Below are 22,779 nucleotides of genomic sequence, written 5' to 3' on the forward strand. Positions count from 1 at the left end.
GCATGCAGGATCCCGTATTTCCTGCAGCAGCTCTGGGGGTCCCCAGGCACGGCTGGCTCCCGGGGCATGAGCTCTGCCTACTTGCAGGAGGGCCCTACACTTGGTTTAGTGCTTGCTGTCATCATCTTGAAATTCTTTTTTTTTTTAAACATCTTTATTGGGGTATAATTGCTTTACAATGGTGTGTTAGTTTCTGCTTTATAACAAAGTGAATCAGTTAAACATATACATATGTTCCCATATCTCTTCCCTCTTGATCTTGAAATTCTTAATCAGTTTTAAACAAGGGGACCTCACATTTCCATTTTGTACTGGGCTCTGTGAATCATAAAGCCACTCCTGTTCCCTGGTCATTGGTGCTCACGAATCCCTGGGGAGATGCCCGCCTTCCCTCCCTCTTGTTCCCCTTAGGTTCCGAACTCTGCCTTCCACATTACCCTAGGCCGCCAGAGCCCCTGGCCCACCTCCAGACTCCCTAGGCACCTCAGCCACCTCCTGCTGGGGGGGGGGGCTGCAGTTTTCCCACACCCCCTCCCAACCCTCCCTCTTCCCTCTGAGTGAAATCTCTCTCCCTCTTGTCCTTTTATTACCTTTTATCTGGGGCGCTCCTTAGTACTTCACCTTTAATAAGGTTAGGTTGGTAGGAGAAGGCCATCATTCTCTCTTGTTTGATCTTTGGTACCATGTCCTGGGTGCGCATCCACAGAGAAGGGAAATACCTTTGTGGGGAAGAGAGTTTGCTCCAGACTGGCACTGCCTGAATCCTCATTTTATCTCCATCACCTGCTCGCTCTGGGACTTGGGGCAAATAAGGTAAACTGTCTGTGCTGTAATTTCCTCATTTATATATTTCCTGTCCCTACCTATGGCCTGGTGCTATCCGAGGGCCTCCTCCTGAGTCGCTGTGAGCCTTCCTGGGCACATGTGCAAAGCTCTGGGTGCAGGGCTGGGAATGTCTGGGAGAACCGTTCCTGCCCATTTACAGAACTTGCTTGTTTGACTCCAAAAGGATTTCTCAAATTTGCACTTATTTTTGGCTATCTGCTCATCAGGACTTCAGCTTTCTAATCTACTAGAGTGGAGTTTTCCAACGTTTGGTTGAAGAACCACTGCATTAGAATCAGCCTGGAAATCTGAATTTTCAGCAGTCTGACTAAAGTCTGAGAACGCACACTAGTTTGGGAACAGCTTGATAGTGGTTGGTTCTCAACAAGTGGTTCTCAGCCCTGGTGAGCTAAAAATAACTACGCCCAGCTCCACTCCAGAGCAATTGAGAGGAACTTCTGAGTAGGGTCCAGGCATCCATGTTTTGTTTTGTTTTGTTTTGTTTTCGCCCACGCCGCGAGGCTTGTGGGGATCTTAGTTCCCCGACCAGGGATCAAACCCGCCCCCTCAGCAGTGAAAGCACAGAGTCCTAACCACTGGACTGCCAGGGAATTCCCTGGGCATCCCTGTTTTAAAAACACTTTCTATGTAGTTTCTGATGGACAGTAAGTGTTGGAGCAACTGCTCTTGGCCCTTTACCATATATCAGGCCTCGGTGCACCAGATTTAAGAACACTAATAAGTATCAATACCAACCCCCTCCCAGCTGCCAGTCTTCCCTTCTTAGGCCAAACAACTGAGGGAAGAAAAACATTTTATTCCCCAAAGAGTTCTCTTTGTCAGATATAGCCTTTCCTTCTGAGAGTCGGCAGTGCTGGCACGTCAAAATGACCTAGAGGGGTGGGGAGGGTGGGAGGGAGGGAGGCTCAAGAGGGAGGGTATATGTATGCATATGGCTGATTCACTTTGGTGTACAACAGAAACTAACACACTATTGTAAAGCAATTATACTCCAATAAAGATCTATTTTAAAAAATGGTAACAAACAACACGACAAATAAGTTGTAACCCAAGGATGTAACTAAGAGACTCAAGGAAAGGCAAAAGCAGCAACTTCATAGCTCGTGGTGCTGACCCTGCCTGGGGACGGAATCTGACCACACGCACAGCAGGTTGTTCTCCATTGAGATGTGAACTCAATAAAAACCTGCTGGGTAAAAATAATAACAACTGATATTTATTGATTAGTTCCCTAAGTACCAGACACTGGGTCAAGTGTTTAAATATACGATTGCATTGAATCCTCGTAACAGGGCTGTGATGTGTGAGTGCTGATATTCTCTGCAATTTACAGGTAGGGCGACTGAAGCTTTGAAAGGTTAAATGCTTGCCATGTCACAGAGCTGGGCTATAAATCCAGTCCATGTACTTAACCATTCAATGACCTAGTGGAAAATAAGCAATGTCCTTTAGGTCTGTGTTGATACTCATGATACTCATGGACTAGATCTCCCATGCCCAGGTTTCAGAACTGTCACAGAGGGGATTGAAAGGATACTGTTTCCCACTCCCTGGTCTGAATATAAAATCTGGGCAAAGGGCTGGTGAGAATTTGATCTTAGCCTCTAGGATTTTTATGTTGAGGTGGGTGGTTGCTCTCTACTGCCATCTGCTGGCTGTCTGGACCAAGCACAGGCCAGAACCCCACATTTCTCATCGTAGAACGAGCGGCCGAGAAGGCCCCTGTGTCCAAAATGTGCACCCCTCACCAATTTAGCAAAATGCTTTCAGTTCATTCTGTCAAGAGTCTCTAAAACTGCACTTTTTAAGAAGAAAGGAGAATTTCTGTAGTTTAAAATAATTAGGATGGTTTTCCATGGCTCTCTTTTCACTCCTGGTGGATTTCTAACCGTAGTCCAGATAATACCTTATATTTGTCTGACTCCCAGAGCAGAAGGTAAAGAAACAAAGCCAACTTAATACTTCCCAAAGCAATGGTCACCTCGGCCAGCCCGAGGTGACCAATAACGTTCCTAAACGGGACGTTATTAGGAAACTTGAATACAGCTCTCTACCCACTGAGGTGTCCTTAGGAAGTCATTCCTTTTTTTAAATTTATTTTTATTTTGTTGTTGTTTAATTCTTATTTATTTATTTTTAACATCTTTATTGGAGTATAATGGCTTCACAATGGTATGTTAGTTTCTGCTTTATAACAAACTGAATCAGCCACACATATACATACGTTACCATATCTTCTCCCTCCTAGGTCTCCCTCCCTCCCACTCTCCCTATCCCACCGCCCCCAGGCGGTGACAAACCACTGAGCTGATCTCCCCACGCCATGCGGCTGCCTCCCACCAGCTATCCACCTCACGCCCAGTAGTGTATATATGTCCATGCCACTCTCCCACTCCATCACAGCTTACCCCTCCCCCCCCATATCCTCAAGTCCATTCTCTAGTAGGTCTGTGTCTTTATTCCCATCTTACCCCTAGGTTCTACATGACCTTTTTTTCCCTTAGATTCCGTATATATGTGTTAGCATATGGTATTTGTTTTTCTCTTTCTGACTTACTTCACTCTGTATGACAGACTTTATGTCCATCCACCTCACTACAAATAACTCAATTTCATTTCTTTTTATGGCTGAGTAATATTCCATTGTATATATGTGCCACATCTTCTTTATCCATTCATCTGATGATGGACACTTAGGTTGCTTCCATCTCCTGGCTATTGTAAAGAGAGCTCTAATGAACATTTTGGTGCATGACTCTTTTTGAATTATGGTTTTCTCAGGGTATATGCCCTGTAGTGGGATTGCTGGGTCGTATGGTAGTTCAATGCAATCCCTATCAAACTACCAATGGCATTTTTCACAGAACTAGAACAAAAAATTTCTCAATTTGTATGGAAACACAAAAGACCCCAAATAGCCAAAGCAATCTTGCGAACGAAAAATGGAGCTGGAGGAATCAGGCTTCCTGACTTCAGACTATACTACAAAGCTACAGTAATGAAGACAGTATGATACTGGCACAAAAACAGAAATATAGATCAATGGAACAGAATAGAAAGGCCAAAGATAAACCCACATACATATGGTCACCTTATCTTTGATAAAGGAGGCAAGAATATGCAATGGAGAAAAGACAGCCTCTTCAGTAAGTCATGCTGGGACAACTGGATGGCTACATGTAAAAGAATGAAATTAGAACACTCCCTAACACCATACACAAAATTAAAATGGATTAAAGACCTGAATGTAAGGCCAGACACTATAAAACTCTTAGAGGAAAACATAGGCAGAACACTCTATGACATAAATCACAGCAAGATCCTTTTTGACCCACCTCCTAGAGAAATGGAAATAAAAACAAAAATAAACAAACGGGACCTAATGAAATTTAAAAGCTTTTGCACAGCAAAGGAAACCATAAACAAGACCAAAAGACAACCCTCAGAATGGGAGAAAATATTTGCAAATGAAGCAACTGACAAAGGATTAATCTCCAAAATTTACAAGTCATTCCTATTTTAAATGGTTCTCTGGGAAGTGAGAGTGGCCTAGCATCCTGTCTGTCTCTGTAGGTAGAGCCCTGGGGTCGACTTGTCTGATGTGACAAAATCCAATTTATCTCTTTGAAGAACTGAGTGTTTATGGAGATCCTGAGCTGGTCTCCAGAGAAAATGTTCACAGCTCATTAGGTTTATGTTGCAAACAATGAAAATGAAACGACTCCTCCCCTGCTTCTCTCTCTCTCCTTCTTCCCCTGCCCCTACTTAGTCAGAAATAATCCATTATCAGTTTAAGTTCATTGCCTTTGCTACATGTAAATCTTCTCCCTTTTGTTGGTTAGTTCAGTGGAACGCTTTTTTCAAATGAAATCCGCTAGAAAACACTGTGAGTTGTTGAGGGAAAAGAAGGGGTTGGATCCTCAGACTCTGCCTCTCGCCCCTCATTTCCCTGCGCTCTCCTTGCCAGGCCCCTGCGGCTCTTTTAGGAATCCAAGAACTCCCTGGACACAGTCTGAAAACACAGTTGGGTGCTGTGTAGCTGGACTGCCTCATCAGTCTAGGCTGAGGTGGAAGGTTCTTTTTTGTTCTAAACCTCTTAAAGACAAAGCAAATATTTTTAAAATGTTAACACATTGATTCCATGTGATGGGTTGTTGTTATAATATTCTTGACCTTTCTGAATTTGTTCCCCAAACAAGAAGTTAAAAAATAGTGGGGGTGGTGGGGAGAAAAATGTTTGTACGCTGGATCAAATACAGTGCTGGTCCTTTGGGAGAAATTCTGTTTTCAAGCCATTTAGTCTTAGGGGATGGAGGAATACACTGTTGGAGGAAAACGGGAAGAACTGGCCTGTTCATGCTTGTAGTAGTGCCTTGGGTGCCAGGCCTGCTTGGAAAGGGTGAGTCTTTAGGACAGTCAATGGAATTATAAAAGGATTGTGCTTTGAGTATTTTGATAACAGTTAAAATATGTAACATTGCTAAGATATATAAGATGTGTATATATATATAGCTGGATATATGTATGTATATATCATTTTGACTGATATAATTGACATATAACAGTTTCAGGTATACAACATAATGATTATATACAATATGTGTATATATAATATATATTATATTACATATATTATAATATGTATGTATTATATATGTGTTGTCTATACATAATGTATATATTTGTCTCAAAGTGATGACCACAATAAGCCTAGTTAATGTCCATCACCACACATAGTTACACATTTTTTTTCTTGTGATGAAAACTTTTAAAATCCACTTTCAAGATACATTAGCTACTCTCAAATATACATTACGATATTACTAAATGTACATTGTACATGTTCATCATGCTGTCCATTACACCCCAGGACCTGTTTATTTTGTAACTGGAAGTTTGTGCCTCTGACTACCTTCACCCATTTTGCCTACTGCCCACCCCTACGTCTGGCAATCACCAATCTGTTCTCTGTATCTGTGAGTTTTTTGGGTTTGTTTTTACTTTTATATTTAGATTCCACATAAAAGTGAGATCATACAATATTTGTCTTTCTCTGACTTACTTTGCTTAGCAGTATGCCCTCAAAAGTCACCCATGTTGTCCCAAATAGCAATAATTCCTTTTTTTGTAGCTGAATGATATTCTATTGTATATGTATATATCACATTTTCTTTATCCATTGATGGACGCTTAGGTTGTTTGCATGTCATGGCTATTGTGAGTAATGTTGCAGTGAACATGGGGGTGCAGATACCTTTTAGAGTTAGTGTTTTTGTTTGCTTCAGAAGCAGCAGTGTTGGATCATACAGTAGTTCTATTTCTAATTTTTGAGGAACCTCCATGGTGTTACCCATAGTGGCTATACCAATTTACATTCCCACAGTGCCCAAGTGTTCCCTTTGCCCCACATTCTTGCCAACACTTGTTATTTCTTGTCTTTTTGAAAAAATAACAGCCATTGTAATAAGTATGAGATAACATCTCATCATGGTTTTTGTTTTTGTGTTTTCGGCTGCACCCTGCAGCTTGCAGGGTCTTAGTCCCCTGACCAGGGATCAGACCCCTGCCCCCTGCAGTGGAAGCATGGAGTCCTAACCACTGGGCCGCCAAGGAATTCCCTCATTGTGGTTTTGATTTGCAGTTCTCTGATGATTAGGGATGTGGAGCATCATTTCGTGTATCTGTTGACTATCTGTATGTCTTCTTTGGGAAAGTGTCTATTCAGATCCTCTGCCCCTTTTTCAATCAGATTGTTTGGGGGTTTTTGCTATTGAGTTGTATGAGTTCTCTATATATTTTGGCTATTAACCGCTTATCAGATGTATGATTTGCAAATATCTTCTCCCATTTGGTAGGTTGCCTTACCATTTTGTTGATGGTTTCCTTTGCTGTGCAGAAGCTTTCTAGTTTGATGTAGTCTCACTTGTTTACTTTTGCTTTTGTTGTTTTTGCTTTTGATGTCAGAGCCAAAAAATTATAGCCAAGACTGATGTCAAAGAGCTTACCACCTATGTTTTCATCTAGGAGTTTTATGTTTTCAGGTCTTATATTCAAGTCTTTAATCCATTTTGAGTTTATTTTATATGTTTCTTTTGCATGTGGCTGTCTAGTTTTCCCAACACCATTTATGGAAGAAACTGTCCTTTCCCTATTGTATATTCATAAAATGAATATATATATCTCTGCTTACAAATGTCTGGCTTCTCCTTAGAGTGCAAAATCCATGAGGGCATGAGCCTGGCTTGTTTACTGTTCAGGCTCCAGTCTTGGGCATGTAATAGGTGCTCAATAAAAATTTTTTGTATAAATAAATGAATATATCCCTCCTTCTTTGAAGGGTCTCGTTGAGGGTGGAGATGTTGTCTTTTATTTCTTGGTATCTCCAAGACTTGAGAAATGTTTGTGATTTGAATGTTTTATTTTATTCATTCATCAATTCTTATTGAGCATCTACCACATGCCAGCCACTGTGCTAGGTACTGAGGATACAGCAGTGTATAAAACTGAGAAAACTCTTGTTTTCACAGACATTAGTGAGAGGAAATGGACAATGAATATAATAAACTAGTAAATTCTTTAAATTTTTTTGCCAATTTTGGAATATAATTAATATCCCTATTTACTTCCTATTTCTGAAGAAAAAAGTATTATACCTTTCCTGTAATAAAATTGTAGATGATGCAAAGCCTGCTGGGGAGACAACAAATTCACCCCCTTCCTAGAGAAAATAAGAACATGTTAATAATAAGGCATGGAAAAAGATAAGGATGAGAAAGGGACAGTAGCAAAAGGATTGTTTCCTCCTTAGCTGAGCTTCCTGCCCTGTCAGCCTACCATCTTATCCCGACTGCTTTCCCCACACATCTGTCCTTTTCAATCTTGAAAGCCCGTCGTGATGTTTGCAGTGGAGGATTTTGAGTGACCCTGAACTAGCCGTTGCCAAGGTATCCCTACTTACTACTCACAGCAGGAATAATAAATCTGCCTGTGTGCTGTCTCCTTCCATTTCAAGACACATAACAATGAATTCAGAGCAGGAAGTAAAGAGAGTTATCTCATGTAATAATAGCCTTGTACCTTAAAAAAAAATACTTTTTGTAAACAAATTCATTATCTCATTGGATACTTTCAAGACCACAGTGAGTTGAGATGAGGATTTCAGGAACTTCCCTGGTGGCGCAGTGGTTAAGAATCCACCTGCCAATGCAGGAGACACGGGTTTGAGCCCTGGTCCAGGAAGATCGCACATGTCACAGAGCAGCTAAGCCCGTGCACCACAACTGCTGAGCCTGTGCTCTGGAGCCCGTGAGCCACAATTACTAAGCCTGTGTGCCACAACTACTGAAGCCCGTGTGCCTAGAGCCCATGCTCCACAACAAGAGAAGCCACTGCAATGAGAAGCCCGTGCACTGCAGTGAAGAGTAGCCCCTGCTCACCGCAACTAGAGAAAGGCCGCACACAGCAGCGAAGACCCAACACAGCCAAAAATAAGTATTAAAAATAAATGAGGATTTCAGTTAGGTGTCCAGATACCCCCAATTAAACCTTATATTGTCCCATCATTTGTCCTGGATTTTTTTTAACAGACTTTATTTTTTTTAGAGCAGTTTTAGGTTCACAGCAAAATTGAATGGAAGGTACAGAGATTTCTCATTTACCTCTGTCCTCATACACACACAGCCTCCCTATCAACATTGCCCACCAGAATGGTACATTGGTTACAGTGGATGAACCTGCATTGACATATCATCACCGAAAGCCTATAGCTCACATTAGGGTTCACTGTTGGTGTTGTATATTCTGTGAGTTTTGACGCATGTATAATAACATATACCTACCATTATAGGTCCTACGGAGTTTCATGGCCCTAAAAATCTTCTGTGTGTCTGCCTATTCGTCCCTCTGTCCTAGACCTTTCATTCTGTGATAAAGTGTCATTATAATTTTAGATTTGAAAATATTTTTGATAGAATTATTTAATAGGTTTTTCAATATAGTAAAGCTGCTTTCTTGGTTAATAAATATTTTACAAACTTATGTAAATTTAATGATTTCTAGAGCTTACTTTTACTTGCAGAGGGGTCCTGATTTGGATGATAAATTACATGGTCTCCATAATTACAATCTGCATTTAAGGGGAGAAAAACTGGTCCCCAGAGAAAAGGGGACTCTCCCTGGTATGTCTGGCCAATCAGGTGTAGAGCAGGACTGAAGTCCAGGTGTTCTGATTTCTGGCATTTTCTACACAAAAGACACAAAGCCAGACGGGGAGACAACTCAGATCTCAAAGCTTATCACATCCTTAAGTAGTTTAAAGTTATGAAAGTGGGATTGCTTCTGCATTTCTAATTCAGACGTGAGAAAATTCACTATGTACGTAAATAATGTAGCCGGTGAGGAATAGAACAGACTGAGAGAAGCCCAGATCAACACGCAGGCAGGCAAGTGGGGATCTGCCTGAAGAGGATGGAATAATACGGAGGAAGGTTGGGTTTAAAAGGGAGTACTGTGCTCTTAGAGAAGATTCCATAAATCGTTAAGTCAGTGAGGAAAAACATCTTCAGATGTTTGATGGTATTCTGAGACTGAAATTAGAGTTTCATTTGCATATTTCTGGGACACGGATGCATCTATTTATCCAGCAGAATGAGTCTAGGTTCTGATCAAATACATACTGAACTTGCCTAATATGATAATCAACCGTCCTGTAGTATCACCCACGTATAATTTTATTACAATGTTAGCATCCTAAAGATTGAAGTGATTATTAACTTTTCCATAGCAAATCAGGAGGAAATTGTTTCATAGAGGGTTAGGTTTTCATAAAGACCAATTCCTGTTCTTATATTCACTTTAAGGTGTTGTATTTAATATAGACCCTGCTGTAGAAACACAGTTAGCCTAAGTCAGACAGGAAAGAGCAATCACTCCTTTACAAAATAAGTCACAAGGGGTTGGGGGAACAACTAACACACAGAAGGCAGTGGTCAATAACACAGGGTGGTGTGTGGAGTTGATTCTTCACCCCCAGGCACTGTTCAGATATATTGCCTTAGGTGCTATCCCGGTGACAGGGTATTAACTTTAGGTGTTTTATTTGTGAATGGTGTGGAGATATGCGTTTATTTTATTCATTTATTTTCGTCAGGCCTCTCTATCCGGAGTGTGTGCTGGAAAGCAGACCGCCTTCTAGCAGGGACCCAGGACAGCGAGATATTTGAAGTGATCGTGCGAGAACGGGACAAGCCAATGCTGATCCTGCAGGGCCACTGTGAGGGGGAGCTCTGGGCTCTGGCCCTGCACCCCAAGAAGCCGCTGGCTGTGACAGGCAGCGATGACCGCTCTGTCAGGTGAGGCCCTAGAAGTGGTGGCTGTAACCTCACTCACCTCCCTGGGATAACAGATTCAGTTTGCCCAAATTTGTTTATTACTTTCAGAGAAGGATAACCCACAGTGCAGAACCTCACAATTTCCAAACAGAATGTTAAGCCATTTTGCTTAACAACAGTTGGCTTCTTGACCTTTTCTTGTTGCTATCTTTCTTTGGCTCCATCTTAAGTCAAGAATATGTTCTTAGAAGTGAAAATTCACTGCTGCTGGTTAGATTGGCCTCCAGGTCTCTTCCAGCTGAAGATGTAAGCTGAGTGCACTCATCTGTGATAAGATCATGTTTCTTCCTGTACCTTCGGTCCTGCTGGAGGCAGCCTGGCAATTTCACAGCTGAGTCACTCATCAGTTTAGTCACAGACTAAACATCACCAAGAGAACTGAAATTCTGATTTTCAAAGTCGTCTTTAGCACGTGAGTCATTAATTCTTTCTTTGCTCAAAATTCCCTGTGAGAATTTACAATGTCTTCAGATCAAAGGAAAGTGCGGGTTCCTAAGAAAATATGCCCATTTTTTTAGGGCCTCAAGTGTTCTCACTATGGATCCCCTGTTATTTGAGAACACGACAGTAGTAACATGAGCAAAGTGATTATGCTTCCACTGTTCATGAGACTGTTGAAAGACTGATTTGAAAGTATGAGATGAAGACTATTCCACTGATTCCAGTACTTCCGTACTACTGAGCTTTAAGTGTGCTCAGCAACAAGCAGGCCAGAAAGAGAGTCCGTGACAGGGAGAGGAAGAGACTGATTGATATTCAGTTGATGGATTACTGCTTCTGGGTTTGAATAGCTAAAGTGGAGCACTGTATACTAGACTAAAGGTCACTGCTCCCCCCCCCCCGCCCTTATTCTGTATGTTTGTGAATTGAATCCAGTTGCAATGGGTATACTCATTAGAAAAGCATAAATCCAAAGATAAAACCATTTTTGAGTTTCTACTGAGCACTAAAGCCTCATCAATCTAAAAATCAGTGAAAACGATTACAATTTTCTCTTCATGTGACATAAATGTTTATTTGGCTTTTACTTCTCTACACTCACTTCCTCCTCCTCTCTTCCTTTTCCTTCCATTACTCTGAGCCACACCAATGCCAAGTTATTCAGACACCCAAGAAACTCGATTCATACCCATCCAGATAGAAGGAACTTCAAGGAAGTTTTTGGCTTTTATATTTTAACAACTGTGTTGAGTCTTAGTATTGCAAAGAGCCCTTACTGCCAGAATTTGTATTACTTTCCTTAACCATTAATTTGGCTAAAGTTTTAAATGGCATTTTTACACTGAGTATTGAAATGTAGGAAGGGTATAAGTCATAATTTCTTGATAAAGATTAGCTTAGCGGCTTTATAAGATTAGTGCAGTTTGCTGAGGAGTGATGGTTTCTTCATGCTAGTCAAGCAAAGCTTACATTGCTTAAAATAGTACAAGGCTAAAAGCAGCGTGAGATTATGAATAATGGACAAGGTATTGAAAGCATACCATAAGCTTTAGGCTGAACAGTGCAGGCTGCCTAAGGGATAAACTATTCATGGCGCAGCCCTGCATTGCAAGGCGCATGCCACCATCCCTCCTGAGGGCGGAATGCATTTAGAGAAATTGCACCGCATTTGACTTATTCGTGGTTCTTTATGACAGGACTTAGATTCTCAGACCCCCTCGCAGATACTGTTGTTTGCACGTTAAGAGAAGACTGTCTTCAGAGTAGTAACAGAGAGAGGTCAGATGCCGCAATTGCGTCTCACATGGAAACCCTTATTTGGGTCTTCAGATGTTTAGTTCGTGTTCTCTCAGTTTGAGGTGCCTGGATTCGGTGTTCCAAGGAGCTGCTGAAAATTCTGTGAGTGGCACTTGCACTTGACCTCTGTTTCTCCAGCAGTAGCTGTGCTCATCAGCCAGGGGCACGGCGAAGTATCCCCCGCCGCCCCGGCCCCAACCAAGAGGGGATCCATCAGCAGTGGGGCGCCCAGGTTGCTCGTGAGGAGTGACAGCATATGACTGTGTACAGCCAACTTTGGAACCATCCTGGGCAGGGGTATCATTCGTTCTTCTCCATCTAAAATACTTCTTGCTCAGGAGGCCAGCAAATGTAATGTGTATTTCGGTCTGTATGTGCTTACATACCACAGTTACTAGAATGGAACTCGTATTTTTTTTTAAAAAAAAGCAATAACAGCATCTAGTAGTACTTCTTATCCTATAAGTGTTATTAACAGCCATTGGTATAAATCCAGAACAATTTTTAATCTCCAAAGTATAATTTTGTGTGAAGTAGTGTTTAAAATTACCTTATTTTATGCATCTCAAAATCTTTGGAAATGTTATCTTATTTTATATTTCTTGCTGGGTATTTCAAATGGTGAGAATCACATAAAGATAGACTAAACACTTTCCCAGATTCCCAGACATGCCAAGAGGAAGGACACTGGTGTGAGGTTACTGCAGTCTTTCTTGTTATTATCGCAGTGGTGAACAGGCCTTCGGCCTTGGGCTGGCTGATGACTATGAGAAGTTGTTTTGTTTCGTCTTTGACTTTGAACTGTGCTTAGGCTGTGGAGCCTGGCAGACCATGCCTTGATCGCCCGCTGTAACATGGAGGAAGCGGTTCGAAGCGTTGCTTTCAGCCCCGATGGATCTCAGTTGGCCCTGGGCATGAAGGACGGATCTTTCATTGTTCTCCGAGTCAGGCATGTACTGATACTGAAAATGACATTAGAGATATTCTTTTGTTAAAATTAATTCTCCTGGTCAGAATGTATGCCAGGACCTTAGGAAAAATGCATTTACTGTTTTGAATAGGAGCACTGTAGATTCACAACTGCCTGTCTATAGTTACAAAGTCCGAACACTCTGAGCGTCCGAAGTTCTTTGGTAACTTGTTTGGCAGCACTGCCTGACCCAGTGAACTGGATGTACGATTGTTTACAGTCTGTTAATCTCTTAGTAGGGATAGTCATGTATCATCTGATTTGCTGCAAAAATATTAATGTGTTCAAAAGGGGTTGCTGTCTTAACTCCTACTGGGGATGTTATGTAATAGATTGTATGCAAACCTTTCTAAAATCCAATGAATGATAAACTCCCAAGCTTGTCTGGTCCCAGGGGTTTTAGATAAGAGATTATGGGCTTGTAATAAGCCAAGAAAAGAGGAAGAAAGACGAAAGCAGCCTCCCAACAGCACTAAATTTTTAGAGGTAAACTTAAGTCAAGATTTTTCTACCTATAATCACCAATAAAATGGAACATTTCGTATTTATCAACCTCCTATATTATTTCTACTGGAAAAAAATTATGACCCACCCTTGTAATTATTTGAAAACATTGGTTATTCTTTTGGATTACACATTTTGTGATTACAGAAAGTAAATGTAGCTGTAGGTTAGATACTGCATCTCTCACACACAGCAAGTTCTACATAGCTCTTGGCATGGTTTATTACACTAAATTCTCATCACCAGCCACACCACTTATTACCAAATGGGTGGGCAACATTTTCTTTCTTTGCTTAGCGATGTGTGAAAAGATAGCTAATTACCAAATTTTCTTTTTGATGGATTTCCCAAGCTAAAAAACAATCCTCCCACACCTATTTTATGGCATATGGTAAACTATAATGCTATTAGTAAATGATGCAGCAGGTATGAGAAATTATTATGTGGAAGCAAATATTTGGCATTATTTATGCATTCAGTTCATTTTAGAGTTGATGAAGGCATCATTACTAGTTCAGGGGACCTGCTAGTCATAATCTTGTCTTATAGCTATGGGGGAAAAGCCTCAGTGAGCTTTCAAATAAGAGTAGAAATTCTTACCAGAAACTTATCAGAAAGGATATGGAATATTCCAGTGATTCAATGTAGGCATTATTGACCTTTCATAGTGAAAGTTAAATAATTACATAAAAATTCAACATTAAAAAAGTAGTTTTGCTCTTCTGCTGTTTGGACTTGCTCTTTTTACAATAAGCATCAAGCTTAACAGTCACTGGTTTCTTGTTCTTAAAGTATTAGAAAGATAGTTTATTTTTATGTTAACCTTGATATATTTTACCCTTCTCTGTGACATATTTTTAAAACAATTTTACAAACCCCAAATTTTAATAAAAAGTTTTAGAGAAAAAGAATACATATAATTGAACATGAAAGCAAAAATGCATTTCATTAAAATTGTTTTGTTTTTTACTTTGGGAGCCCAAAATATTATTTAAAATGTTTAATTTCTCCTACATTGGCCATGAACTAAATAATATTTTATATCTTTCCATAAAAGTTAATTCTGTAATTCCTGTAGTTTTTCTCTCCCTTTCAAAGTAATTTTTTTCTGTGGCACACAGATTTTAAGACATGACTTGGGGTTCCTATCTCTAGATTTGCTGCTTATCGCTTTGCTTTTCTATTCTTATAGAGATATGACAGAAGTGGTTCATATCAAAGATCGAAAAGAAGTCATTCACGAAATGAAATTTTCTCCAGATGGTTCTTATCTGGCAGTGGGATCCAATGATGGCCCAGTAGATATCTACGCTGTCGCCCAGCGGTATAAGAAAATAGGAGAATGCAACAAGTCTCTCAGTTTCATCACACACATCGACTGGTCTTTGGATAGTAAATACTTGCAAACTAATGACGGTGCCGGAGAACGGCTGTTCTACAAAATGCCATGTAAGTCACAAGGGCAATGAATGTTTGTACAAAGCGCAACTCTGAACCATGGCAGAAAATTTATGAGGATATTCTTAGGACCTCAGGGCAAGGAATGTTTTCTGAAACAAGACCCTCAAACCACAAACTCTCAAAGAACAGATTCATAAATTGGAACACATTAAAATAAAAAATTATTGCACAGCAAAAGAGACCATGATGGGCATAAATACTTGGAATTGTTATAATGGACAAAGGATATACATGAACAATACAAGTTTGAACTGCACCAGTCTACTTCTGTGCAGATTTTTTTAGTTGTAAATACTACAGTACTACATGGTAGGAGGTTGGTTGAATCTGTGGTTGTGGAACCATGGATGCAGAGGGTCAACTCTAAGTTATACATGGATTTTCGACAGCATGGAGAGTTGGTGGCCCTAGCCCTCGAGTTGTTCGAGGGTCAGCTGTACACCTATAATATATAAAGAATGCCTAAAGATAAGCAAAAGGAAAAAATACTAGGAAAATACTAAAAACAATACTGAAGATTTGAGGATCACAGTCAACTACTATGATTGCTTTCGTCTCTTTTGTGTCCTTCATAATTGGAAGCCCTTATACGATTATTTGGTGAAATGTGCTCATTGGGATAAAAAAAACCCACAAATTTTATTTGTAACCCTCACTATAACTTCTATATGAGATTTATCTTATTCATCTTATTTATATAATACTCATTTAGTAACATTTAATCTGTGATGTTAAAATGTCATAAATAAAAGATAGATTTCTGTATTACAATCTTTGGTTAATGATTTTTTATAATGTAAAAGGAAAAATTTGATATTTAACATGAATCTTGACCGCAAAGAATTATATTTTAATTTTGTATTGAAAAATCAATTTTACCATAAAACAAGGGTGTGACATATCTTCAACATTTTCAATAGTCTCTGCCCTATCAATTCATCAGTATACCTTTACTAGGTACATATTCTTTGTGTCTACTTTCTCTGCTTGACAGTATTTCGTATATATTTTCATATGTGAAAAAATATGGAACACATTTTTGTCGTTTGCAGAAACAAAGTAACACCCTACTCAGTGATACCAAAGATACCAGTGTTATCTTTGCTGGTACACACAGTGCAGATCCAAATATCTTTGTAGAGGTGGGATTTTTCTCTTGTGAATTACTTCCTTGGACTATATTCTTTAAAGCAGGAACACTGGATCCAAGACTATGTTCAGACTATAAACTCTCCGATTCTGTGGTCTTCATAATGGATTTTTATATAATGCTGTGTTAGAGTCTAGAATTGCCAATTTGACAGTGCACCAGTAATGTACAAGAGCATCTATTCTCATAGGTTCTTTATTTGAAAATATTTGTTATTTTTGAGGGGGAAAGTATGAGGTAATACACTTAATTGTCTTGATTTTGAATTTTTTAATTGTGCATGACTAAGCATTTTTCCAAGCTTTTCCTTGTCCATGGGCTTCCTCCTTTTTTGTGCTCCCTGGGGACGTCCCTTACCAGCTGCTGGTGAAAACTGGGTATTGTGCCCCACACATAAGACCATACCTAGAACAATTGTCAGGACTATTTTCTCCAGCTAATTACATTTATTTCATCAAAATTTGGTGGATTTTCATTGTCTAGCACTTTAAAATTTAAATAGAAAATCCATTTTTTCCAGTAATTAATTGAGGCTGACTTCTAAAAAATCAGTTCTGTGGTTCCTTGAATTATGAAAAGTAGGAGTTCAGAATAAACTCTTTAAAAACCTGGCAAAATGTTAGTAACTAAATATGATAATATATAATTTAATAATAGCCATTTCATCAATAACACAAAGCATAATATCATCTGTATCTAAATAATTAAGGTCAAGTAAATATCAGTAGTTTAAGACATTAGATTTAGTACCATGATCATTTTTTTTCTCCTATCGGAGTTTTGAGCATGTGCTTCCTTTAAACCCTGCTAGAAAAAAAAAATCACCATTTGGGGAAAGAGATTAGAATTTATAGTTTCCTTGGTTTATAAACATTTTAAAACAAAGGCTTTAGACCTATATGAGAAAAATGAATAAAGTAAATTAGGATATGATTTTATTTAAATGTAACATCATATTAAAATTTATTGATTATTTTCAGCTGGGAAGGCTTTAACAAGTAAAGAAGAAATCAAAGGGATTCCCTGGGCCTCCTGGACATGTGTGAACGGCCCAGAAGTGAGTGGGATTTGGCCAAAATACACTGATGTCACTGACATCAACTCAGTGGATGCAAATTACAACAACTCAGTACTGGTGTCTGGAGATGATTTTGGACTGGTTAAATTATTTAAGTTTCCTTGTCTCAAGAAAGGTAAGGCCAAAAGAAATGTTTCTTTGAATGAATATTTGATCTAGAATATACATACAGTATAATTAAGGCTTATTTTCTTGATGTCTGTTACTGCAGACTATTCATTTTATCTTTATATTTACTCTAACATTTTTCAATAGAAAGTTTGCTATCTTCTGCTTTTGACATTCTGAAATGTGGTTTTGCAAATTTAAGTCAGCATTTGGTAACAGAGATGTTACTCAGCATTTCGTGATTCATAAACTTCATGTTTTAAACAAGTCGTATTCTATTTTATTTATATATACGTAAATATAATAATTTAAATTACATGTTACATTAAAATATTGTAATTAAAATTCTTTTATGTGTTACACCTAATTGTGCTTATACATAGGAAGCAAAGCAAATCCTTATAGACATATTTAAAATAAAATCTGAAAGTGATTGTTGTGGTGATAATACAGTTTGTGGACCCCTTCTGATAGCACTAATTTTGCACACCAGACTTACGTAACTGGTGAAATTTTTTTATTGAAGTATAATTGATATACAATGTTGTGTTAATTTCTGCTGCACAGAAAGTGAATTAGTTATACAAATATATACACTCTTTTTAAAATTCTTTTCCATTATGGTTTATTACAGGATATCAAATATAGTTCCCTGTGCTGTATATTAGGACCTTGTTGTTTATCCGTTCTGTATATTAATAGCTTGCATCTGCTAATCCCAAACTCCCAATCCATTCCTCCCCCAACCCCCTCCCCCTTGGTAACCACAGATCTGTTCTCTATGTGTGAGTCTGTTTCTGTTTGGTAGATAAGTTCATTTGTGTCATATTTTAGATTCCACATATAAGTGATATCATATGGTATTTGTCTCTTTCTGACTTGCTTCACTTAGTATGATAATCTCTAGTTGCATCCATGTTGCTGCAGATGGCATTATTTCATTCTTTTTTATGGCTGAGTAATATTCCATTGTATATATGTACCACATCTTCTTTATCCATTCATCTGTCAATGGACATTTAGGTTGCTTCCCTGTCTTGGCTATCATGAATAATGCTGCTGTGACCATTGGGGTGCATGTATCTTTTTGAATTGTAGTTTTGTCTGGATATATGCCCAGGAGTGGGATTGCAGGATCATACGGTAACTCTATTTTTAGTTTTTTGAGGAATCTCCATACTGTTTTCCATAGTAGCTGCACCAACAATGCAGCAGGGTTTCCTTTTTTCCACACCATCTCCAGCATTTGTTATTTGTAGATTTTTTTAATGATGGCCATTCTGATCGGTGCGAGGTGGTACCTCATTGTAATTTTGATTCGCATTGCTGTAATAATTAGAAATGTTGAGCATCTTTTCATGTGCCTGGTGGCCATCTGTATGTCTTCTTTGGAAAAATGTCTATTTAGATCTTCCGCCCATTTTTTGATTGGGTTGTTTGTTTTGTTATTGTTGAGTTGTATAAGCTGTTTGTATATTTTGGAAGTTAAGCCCTGTTGGTTGCATTATTTGTAAATATTTTCTCCTACTCTGTAGGTTCTTTTCATTTTGTTTATGGTTTCCTTTGCTGTGCAAAAGCTTGTAAGTTTGATAAGGTCCCATTTGTTTATTTTTGCTTTTGGGAGACTGATAACTGGTGAAATTTTTGAGAGAGTTTGATTCAAAACAACCATTTCTGCCCTTGCATTTTATTATTTTGTTTTATTGTTGTTAAAATCTTGTCACTTCAATGTTTCTGGCACTGTCAGGCTTTGTAGAATGTGACTGAATTAATCATGTAATGACCCTGTCCTCTTCTTCCTTCAAAAGTTTAGGCAAAGCCCATACACAGGCTTTTCTGAGACTCCCTGCCTGCACCCTGAAAATCTGATCAGCAGTAGGGATATGCTGTTGCCTGAAAACCCTTTCACTTGAACAATTTTTAGAATAAGCAAGGAAAAGGATTGAAAATGTCATCAGAAAGTCATTTTCAGCTAACTGGCAGTTTTGAAGCAGTGACAATCATGGTAAAAAATTGAACATAAAATGCATACCAAAACCACCATCACTTCCACTTGACAAAATGACCATCAGATTAAAATGCTTGAGGCACAACATTACCTCAACATGCCTAATTCAAACAGTTCTCTTTCTCCATAATGGGTCTTTTGAGTAATAGGGCATGTCTTGTTAAATTGAGTAATATACTTGCAGAAGTTAAGTTAGGCAACCAGAAGGTATCTGGAAATTCAGGAATCAGAAGAAATATCATGAGGGTCAGAAGCAATACTATTGGTATCAAGTATCAGGACTTGGGAATTCAGTGAGAGTTGGTATTTCCTATGAGTCATTGAGCCTTGTAGGATAGACTTGGGTCTAGAAAATAGCAATGGAGATTTAGATCTTGGATTAGCTTATTAGGATGGGGGAGGCAGGTAGGGAGGTACAGTGAGTAGTGCTGTTTGTCAAAATGAGATACCCTTATATGTAAAACAACCCTGAGGAGGAAGGCAGCCAGGAGACATCTGAATGAACAAGGAGACACTGACAGCCAGAGCGACAGTATGGTGAGAGCAGTAAAACCCACCTCAACAATCTGCATAAGTATCCATGTCCTCATAGCAAACTGACTTGTTCTACTTTTCATGACACATTGTTTATACATCTTGCAATTTGCCTCAGAGTCATTTAGGCTCTTGGAGCCTTTTTGTGCTAAAGCTACTGGTGGAGAAGTTTATAACAGAGTGTTGCTGATGAGAACGGTAACGGTTGGTGGAACTTGTCTCCCTATAACCAAGGTACCAGTGACAAGTATTCCCCCAACTTTTGAACCTGTAAACACCCAAATATTAGCAGGGGCTGATGACTATGAGAAAGTGTGGAGACTGAGTAAACATTATAGTTTTCCATTGTGATTAAATAAAACTCACAAGTTAATTGACACATTTATGATTATGTGTGCATAGTATTCTTTTGCATAATAATTAGACATAAGTGTTCTGCAGTTAATGAAAATGACTACAATTCATATTATTTTTACATAGCTGAACCAATTTGTTTTCCTCATTTCCTTTTGACAGTTTTCAAATCTTAAAATAATTAGGATCAATACTGATAATTTTCCCTGATGTCATTTAGAGTACATCTTGTTTGACCATCACCCTCCAGACACTGACATGAGGTAAAATCCAAAGCCTTGCTCATTGGCATTTGCCATATCTTAACACCCTTGGCATCTACCCACGCTCCTAGGGGAGGCTCAAGGCCGAGAATCTCCATGTTTCACTTGTGTGCTGCCATTCCATTAATCCTTCACACACACACACACACACACACACACACACACACACACACAGTCCTTGAACAACTACCTCCTATGACAAGTGTCCTAGATACTGTAAGACTTGAGTTGCAGAAACCCTAGACCTTGGAGGGGAAAGTGCTGGCCTTCAGTAGAGCTTGGATGAGCTTGATGGAGGAACAGAAAGGTCAGTGTGTCTAGAGCATGATGAACGAGGGGAGAGCTGTGCACTGCAAGGCTGGAATGGCAGTAGGGGCCAGGCATGAAGGGCCTTGAAGCAACTGCTAGAAATGTGGGTCTTATTCTAAGTGCAGTGGAAAACTGTTGAGGGTTTTAAATGGAAGACTGACATGAGCAATTTAAGTTTTTAAAATACCACTTTGATATTGTGTGGGATGGAATAGGGAAGGGGAGGCTTCAAGTAGAGAGATTATTGCAAGAGCCCAGGTAAAAGATGATGTGACTTGGACAAAGTTGTCAGGAACAGACTTGAAGAGAGGTGGTTGAGATTAGGAAACAGTGTCAAGGTAGAGCTGAAGGTCTTGCTGACGGATTGGGTGTGGGAGTAGAGGGAAAGAGAGGAATTGAGGAAAACTCCTAAGTTTTAGATTTGAGCAATGGGGTGGATGGTAGCACCCTCTATAGAGATGGGAAAATGAGAAAGGAAAAGGTTTTGTGTGTGTGTGTGTTTTATAGTGGTAACAGAGTAGGAGGGGAAGGGGAAACTCCTGGTTTTTCTGTGATAAGTTTGAGGCGCCTATTAGACATCCAAGTGGGCATAGCACACAAGCTGTCAGCACTCTTGGGAGACTTCAGGGTTGGAGATGAATGTTTGGCAGCTGAGGGAATATCAACAGTATTTAAAGCCAAGGAGAAAGAATCAATAGAGAGGAGATGAGGGCTGAGCCTTCCTTAGAGTCCAGAGAATAAAGGGGGGCCTTGTAGAGTCACTCAGTGTCCTAAGGAAAACTTTGGAAGAGATGGATGTGGCCTTCATTTTTTCAGTAAATATGTAAGTGCTATTCTAGAGGCTGGAGATATGTCAATGAATAAAACAAGCACAAGTCCCTGGAGCTCTTGTTCTACTGAGGGGACCTAGTCAATAAACAAGACAATATAAACACATCTGATGGTGAGAAGTGCTGTGATGAAAAATAAAGCAAACAATGGGAGTAAAGAGCACTCAGGTCGGGCAGTGTAGTATTGCTGTTTTAAGTAGGATGGTCAAAGCAGGGCTCACTGATAGTTTCATTTGACTAGAAACCTGAAGGAGATAAGAGAACCAGCCATTCAGAGATGCAGGGAAAGAGCATTCCAGACTAAGGGAACACAAGTGCAAAAGCCTAGAGGCAGAAGAGGGCCTGGCGTGCAAAAAGGCCAGTGAGCCTAGAGTAGAGCAAGGAGGGAGAGAGAGGAAGAATTATCAGAGAGATAAGGCCTAAATATTGATGACACTAATGCTTTTGCAGGTTCTACTTCCAGCCTCCCAATGGTGTATGAGCTAGCTATTGCTGTAAAACAAATTCCCCTCCCTCCCAAATTTAGCAGCTTAAATCAATAATAATTTATTTTCTCACAGTTTTGGAGGGTCAGGAATTCAGGAGCAGCTTAGCTGGCTGATTCTAGCTCCAGGTCTCTCATGAAGCTGCAGTCATCTGAAGGCTAGACTGAGGCCAAAGATCCACTTCCAAGATGCTCACTCACCTGGCTCTTGGCTGGAGGCCTCAGTTCCTTGCCATGTGAGCCTCTCCATAGGCTGCTTGAGTGTCCTTATCACATGGTATCTAGAGATCCAAGAAAGAGCAAGGAGCATCTGCACTACCTTTTATAACCTCCTCTTGGATGTCACATACCTTCACTTTTGACATACTCTGTTTTGATTTGTATCAAATAATTTGTAGACATATTTTTTCCAGCTTTACTGAGATAAAATTGACAAATAATACTGTGTAAGTTTAAAGTATACAACATGGTGATTTCATATATGTGTATATGTTGTGAAATGATTACTACTTTAAAGTTAGTTAACATATCCATCACCTCAGTTAGTTATCCTGTGTGTGTGTGTGTGTGTGTGTGTGTGTGTGTGTAGTGAGAACATTTAAGTTCTACTCTCTTGGCAGCTTTCGAATATATGGTATTATTAACTACAGTCACCATGGTGTACATTAGATCCCCAGAACTTACTCATCTTATAACTGAAAGTGTATCTTTGACCAGCATCTCCCCATTTCCCCCTAGGTCCCTGATAACTGCA

The 22,779-nt window shown here is 39.4% G+C and overlaps 1 protein-coding gene across 1 annotated transcript in view; it reads left to right on the forward strand.

Moving 5' to 3' along the window:
• The window catches only part of EML6 (EMAP like 6), a gene marked incomplete at both ends in the record, with an annotated part of 303,253 nt that overhangs the window by 164,253 nt on the left and 116,221 nt on the right, over positions 1 to 22,779 (forward strand). Inside the window, 4 exons of the mRNA XM_082851443.1 lie at positions 9,995 to 10,196; positions 12,784 to 12,921; positions 14,639 to 14,895; positions 17,038 to 17,250. Coding sequence (XP_082707569.1) covers positions 9,995 to 10,196; positions 12,784 to 12,921; positions 14,639 to 14,895; positions 17,038 to 17,250 — 810 coding nt within the window. The remainder of the gene's footprint in view (positions 1 to 9,994; positions 10,197 to 12,783; positions 12,922 to 14,638; positions 14,896 to 17,037; positions 17,251 to 22,779) is intronic.

The sequence above is a fragment of the Leucopleurus acutus genome (assembly GCF_964270905.1).
Source record: "Leucopleurus acutus genome assembly, chromosome: 12".
In the NCBI taxonomy this organism is placed as follows: Eukaryota; Metazoa; Chordata; class Mammalia; order Artiodactyla; family Delphinidae; genus Leucopleurus; species Leucopleurus acutus.